We start from the raw sequence: 5,391 nt of genomic DNA, 5'->3' as shown, positions 1-5,391 counted from the left end.
GAGAGCCACGACGAAGCCGTCCCACGGACGCAGCCAGAGCGGCAGAAGATCCACGACGAAGCCGTCCTACGGACACCGACAGAGCAGCAGGAGAACTACGGCGAAGCCGCCCCACGAGAGCAATCCCAACACAGACAAGACAGCTCCACAAGGACCGCAAGAAAACCATCAACAAACCGCTCCTAGAGCACGTACAGAGAACCGCCAGCGCACAACCCCACGGGCACCGCCAGGAAACCACAAGGCGCCTCCAAATCGCGGGAACCCGGCAGCTCCAATCAATGACGCAGAACTGGGAGCAACCCCGACCTGGGCCACCGCGTTACCCGCTCCTGACGCATCAGCCGTCCAGCGGAACCCTTTTCGTCGCGCGGCAAGGAGAGTTCGATTTCAGGAGTCAAGTGATCCGGAAACATCGGCGACCACGAGCACTCCACTGTGCGGAAGCGCCAGCGCCGAATTCACCACGGGTAATGAGCAAAGCTCCGATGACCACACCGAGAAATACACAGAACCGTGGACAGGGGAGTTCCTCGAGCGGGAATTATCCCGATTTGAAACCCTCACAGTAGTATCCCACATCGCCTAGCTTAGTATCATTATGCAAACCGACCGACCGATAAAACAGAGGTACCACCCGAGGAATCCGGCTATGGGAGCCGTTATCGAAAAGCAGGTAGACGAGCCATCGAAAAGCCCCCACAGTGCGCCGATAGTCATAGTCACGAAGAAGAATGGAGACGTACACATGTGTGTGGACTACCCGCAACTGAACGAGAACTCGGTACCGGATGCCTACCCACTGCCGAGAATCAACCACATATTGGAGCGGCTGCGCAACGTCCGATTTATATCCACGCTGGACCTTAAGCATGGGTACTGGCAGATTCCAGTAGCGCCCACCAGCCGTGAGTACACCGCGTTCACAGTTCTAGGCCTGGGTTTATTTCACTGCAAGGTTATGCCTTTTGGCCTACATTCGGCACCGGCAACCTTTCAGCGGGCCCTGGATACTGTCATCGGCCCGGACATGGAACCGCATGCTTTCGCATACTTAGACGATATCATCGTAATCGGGGCCACACTCAAGGAGCATGTCAGAAATTTACGCGAAGTGTTCCGACGACTCAGGGAAGCGAGACTACGGTTGAATCGAGACAAGTGCCAGTTTTCTAGCGAAGCTTGAGGTACCTAGGCCACGTTATCAGCGAAGTCGGCATAAAAACCGACCCTAATAAGGTCGCAGCCATCCGGAAACTCACTCCGCCGACGAACCTATGGGAGCTTCGCCGATGCCTTGGGATAGCTTCCTGGTACCGTCCGCAGTTTGCGCTGCTACGTCGAGGGATACCGGTCTGAGGTACTCACCGACCACCACTCGCTAAAGTGGCTAAATTCGATCGACAACCCCACGGGCAGGATCGCTCTGTGGGCATTGGAGCTGCAACAGTTCCAGTACGATATCAACTACCGCCGCGGAACCCAGAACCTGGATGCCGACGCCCTATCACGCCAACTTCTGGTAACGATTCAGCAAGTGCAGGTACAAGGCAACAAGTGCAAGTGGATAAACAAAATGCTACGACGAATGCGGCAGGAGCCCGCCAAGTTTCCAGACTTTCGAGAGGAGAACGGACAACTCTATCGGAAGAATACACGCTTTGGAAACTATGCGTAGAAACGCAATACCGCCGGAGAGTGCTGTAGGAGTGCCACGACACAAGACAAGCACACGGGTTGCTCAACAGTACTACTGGCCGGGATTGTTCCGAGAAGTGGCCCAGTACGTACGAAGATGTCCTAGTTGTCACAGGTTTAAGGTGAGTCAGGAGAAGCCGGCCGGCGAACCGTTCCACGTTTTGTGCGCCGACTTTGTCGGGCCTTTACCACGTTTCAAGCTGGGGAACACTGTACTCCTCGTGTTCCTCGACTCCTTTAGCAAATGGGGTAGAACTAGTTCCCGTACGCCGAGCCACAGTCCCCTTCCTCGAGCGAGCGTTCCGAGAACGGATCCTCAGCCGCTTCGGGATCCCGAGGACCTTCGTCTGTGTTAACGGATAACAATTCACGAGCCGAGCATTTCAAGCGTTTTGCAAATCCCTGGGAATGGAGTTACAGCACACCGCACCCACGTCAGAATCCCACGGAACGGGCGAATCGAACCGTAAAGACGATGATAGCACAGTACTTCGGAGACGCACCGCAGAACACCTGGGACCACCTGCTCCAATAGATCTCGCTGGCCGTAAACAGCAGCGTGTCGGATACCCTGCTATTCACGTGCAGGGCCGGGAGCCAAGTCTACCCAACGCACTGTATTCCGAAGTTACGCAGGGGAGAGGAACTGCGAGAGAGAGAGAGAGAGGAGTGAGCTCCATAACATCATCAAGGTCGCCCGGGAAAACGCGGAACGAGCCACAGCGGAGCAGGGCAGACACTTTAATCTGCGGCGACGGGAGTAGAAACCACCACTAGGATCGCTGGTACTAGTACGCCGGCGAGGGTTTTGCCGCCAAATTGGCCGCGAAATACGAGGGACCGTACCGAGTCATAAAATTCCCGTCCCCGACTATCGTCCGCTTCCAGATTCCAGGAAGCCGACGCCGCCGCACCGCCAGTTTAAAAAACCTGAAGCCATACCACCAGGATGAAAACGACGACGACCACGACAGGGACCATGACTCAGAACGAATCGGCGGAACCACAAACGACCAGGATGACCACCACAGTCGTGCCGCGGCCGAGAAGACCAAGGTGTCTTGGGGCCACTTGCTGATGAGCGCACTCGTTCAACGTGCCCACCCCCATTGGGGGAGAAACACACCGGGTCAGCTCTCCTCGTCCCGAGCACAATCACGGGAGAAATCATCTGCCAAAAATAACCCTCGGACGACCGAGGGATACACGAGACGAGGCTGGTAGCCGTTCTCCGCACGACAAGCACCCAGAAAGTACTCATGTTTTACATTCCCCACAGCTAAAAATCCGCTTATCAAGAGTCCATTTCAAGATACACCAGAGGAGGAGAGTTTGATAATGCCACGACCGACATCGAACCGTAAACGTAGTTACCAGCATGATCGACGATCCGCCAACGCGCGACGATCCACGGAGACACACATAAGGAAACCACCGACCACTTTAACAGCCGCCGGCCATGACGAGGCCCCAAAGGCCGTCATCGGGCAATCACCGCCACCGCTCGTCGCGATCGCTGCCGGGATTGTATCTTGGCCACCACCGACCACGGCCGCAACCCACACGCACAGCGAAGCACCATCGAGCGCAGCCCCGTATCTACCAACGTCGCCGAAACCCCAGGCATCACCACCGGCTCCAGCCACGACGCCGTTCCCGGGACTAACGCCGTTATGCCCGGCACTACAAACACATCCACGGCCGGAGCAATCAATCCCAGGACTGGCAACGAAGGCAACCTCATGGTCGTCGGAATCACCGATCATCATCGATCGCGCCCAGGTCGTTACCGACACTGCCTCGTCCGGCTGCGCCACAATCAGCGCAGACAAGTCATCTAGGGTCCCGAGCACACCCACCTGTTCTCGGCCAACCGGCGTCGCCCACCACAACGAGAGCGCAGAAAGAGCACGGGGTCACAGCGCCTATGAGCACATGGTGCAACAACTACTCAAGTCCCCAGAAGGACCCACCACATCTGTCGCTGCTCAGAGGCTATCTTCCTCCTCGACAAGCTCACCCCCACCAGGCGGGGCCATTATGGCCCGACCCGAAAGAAGTCTTCGTCCGTTATCTTGTCTGTGTTGAAATAGAAACATTTTCTGTGAAGAGACCCTGGCGTGACCGAGGTTCACCCCAGCTCTAGAACTACTTTACAGTATTTTTCATAGTATAAGATTCCATCCATTGGATTTGCAGTGATCCGTATGTACTTTATCTGCTATAGATGGTCTCATACATTGGATTTGCAGTGGAATGTTTTATCACTGTGGACGGCAGTACACGTAGTGGCGAAGCGCGCAAGAGAGCGTGCGAAGACAACTACTATATATAGCAGCAGAATTGAAAATCTGCCATTGTGGTCCGATCGTAAAGAGTGATACACGAATCGAAAAATATCGCAAAAACTAAGAAGATTGCATACCAAGACTTTCGAAATATAGATTTGTTTTGGAGAAAAAACGGTGAAAGTGTGGAAGAAAAAATTTTGAAAATTAGATCTGCTGGATACGGTGGGGATAAAAGCCCCCGGCTGTTTAGCTAGTTTTATTCTTACTGAGAATACGCGTCGAATGATTTTCTTCTTCCCAAAATGAAAATGTTTGTCCCTTTGTTTGTGGGTTTGTATGCATCCCATCTTAGTTTTAAGGTTTTGGAAACCCTATGAGTGTATAAAGTAGCTTGAATTAGAAAGCTTTTGTTCTACGACTTTTGGAAAAACCCGATAGTTTAGCGGAAAATCAAAAAAAAAAAGCCAGATTTAAAATGCTAGTATCTAAACAACTAATGCTACAGAAACGTGATATATATCTCTGAAAAGATAATTTAATTTTCCAAATACCCTTCATACAGTAAAGTTGTCTGAATATAAAAGATTTAGAGTTATGACAAAAAGGTATTTTTTAAAACCACTTTTTGACTATTTTCTCAAAATTGAGTCGAACGTTTTTTTTTAAATTTTAAATCATATAGCCTAAGATTCCTCAACTTTTTATATATAACATATTTTGCCCTAAAAATTACCGTTTTTTTTTTAAGCTATTTTAAGCGATAAAAAGTGCAACTCGTTTCAGCTCCTGTTTGTGCCTAACCGAAGTAGGCACTTCTGGGTCACACCGCGGGACAAGGGGGTAATAAGCACTTGTCGCTGGCACGGGGACGCTTTGATGGCAGGACGATCGCGTCGCGGCAATGGTAACGATGGTTACTGCAATGCCGGACCGCAGGCGATGCTGAACTGCGCTGAGGTTGAGCTAACGTGGTTAGCTGCTAGTTGAAACAGTGTATTACGAGCCCTATTCCCAGAGGTAGGAAGTAGAACCGCGGAGTTATGAGGTGTGTTGATAACTGATTTATTCTTCATTTGATACCTGCTTATATTCTACTTGGAACACGGAAGTTTAGTGTAATGGTTAGTGAAATAAGCTATATTCTAAAGTAGGTCAGGGAATTATGATTATGGTAACAGTTGCGTAGTTGGCTCGGCTGACACCGCAAATGTGCTGACTGCATTGGCGGGTCAGCGTATCGTTGTGACGGTGAGTTAGTGAGACATATAATATGCTGAGAAGCAATTCTCATCTGCAGTGAGTGCTACTGAGCGCCTGGTACTGTTCCCAACTTAGCTACTGCTTGATTTGTTGGGTGTGGTCATGTTGAGTACCTTTGGGTGCGAACAGCTCCGTATACGAA

At 51.6% G+C, this 5,391-nt stretch overlaps 1 protein-coding gene across 1 annotated transcript; it reads left to right on the top strand.

Annotated features, from left to right (window-relative positions):
* The first annotated feature begins 281 nt into the window (after positions 1-281).
* Positions 282-3,786, top strand: LOC119558502 (proline-rich protein 36-like). Its single transcript, XM_037872007.1, has 3 exons — positions 282-470; positions 2,647-2,794; positions 2,978-3,786. The coding sequence occupies exons 1-3, from the start codon at positions 282-284 to the stop codon at positions 3,784-3,786; spliced, it is 1,146 nt and encodes a 381-aa protein (XP_037727935.1).
* Positions 3,787-5,391: the final 1,605 nt, after the last annotated feature.

This window comes from Drosophila subpulchrella, unplaced genomic scaffold, assembly GCF_014743375.2.
Source record: "Drosophila subpulchrella strain 33 F10 #4 breed RU33 unplaced genomic scaffold, RU_Dsub_v1.1 Primary Assembly Seq105, whole genome shotgun sequence".
Lineage (NCBI taxonomy): Eukaryota > Metazoa > Arthropoda > Insecta > Diptera > Drosophilidae > Drosophila > Drosophila subpulchrella.
This window is presented reverse-complemented; position numbering and strand designations above follow the sequence as displayed.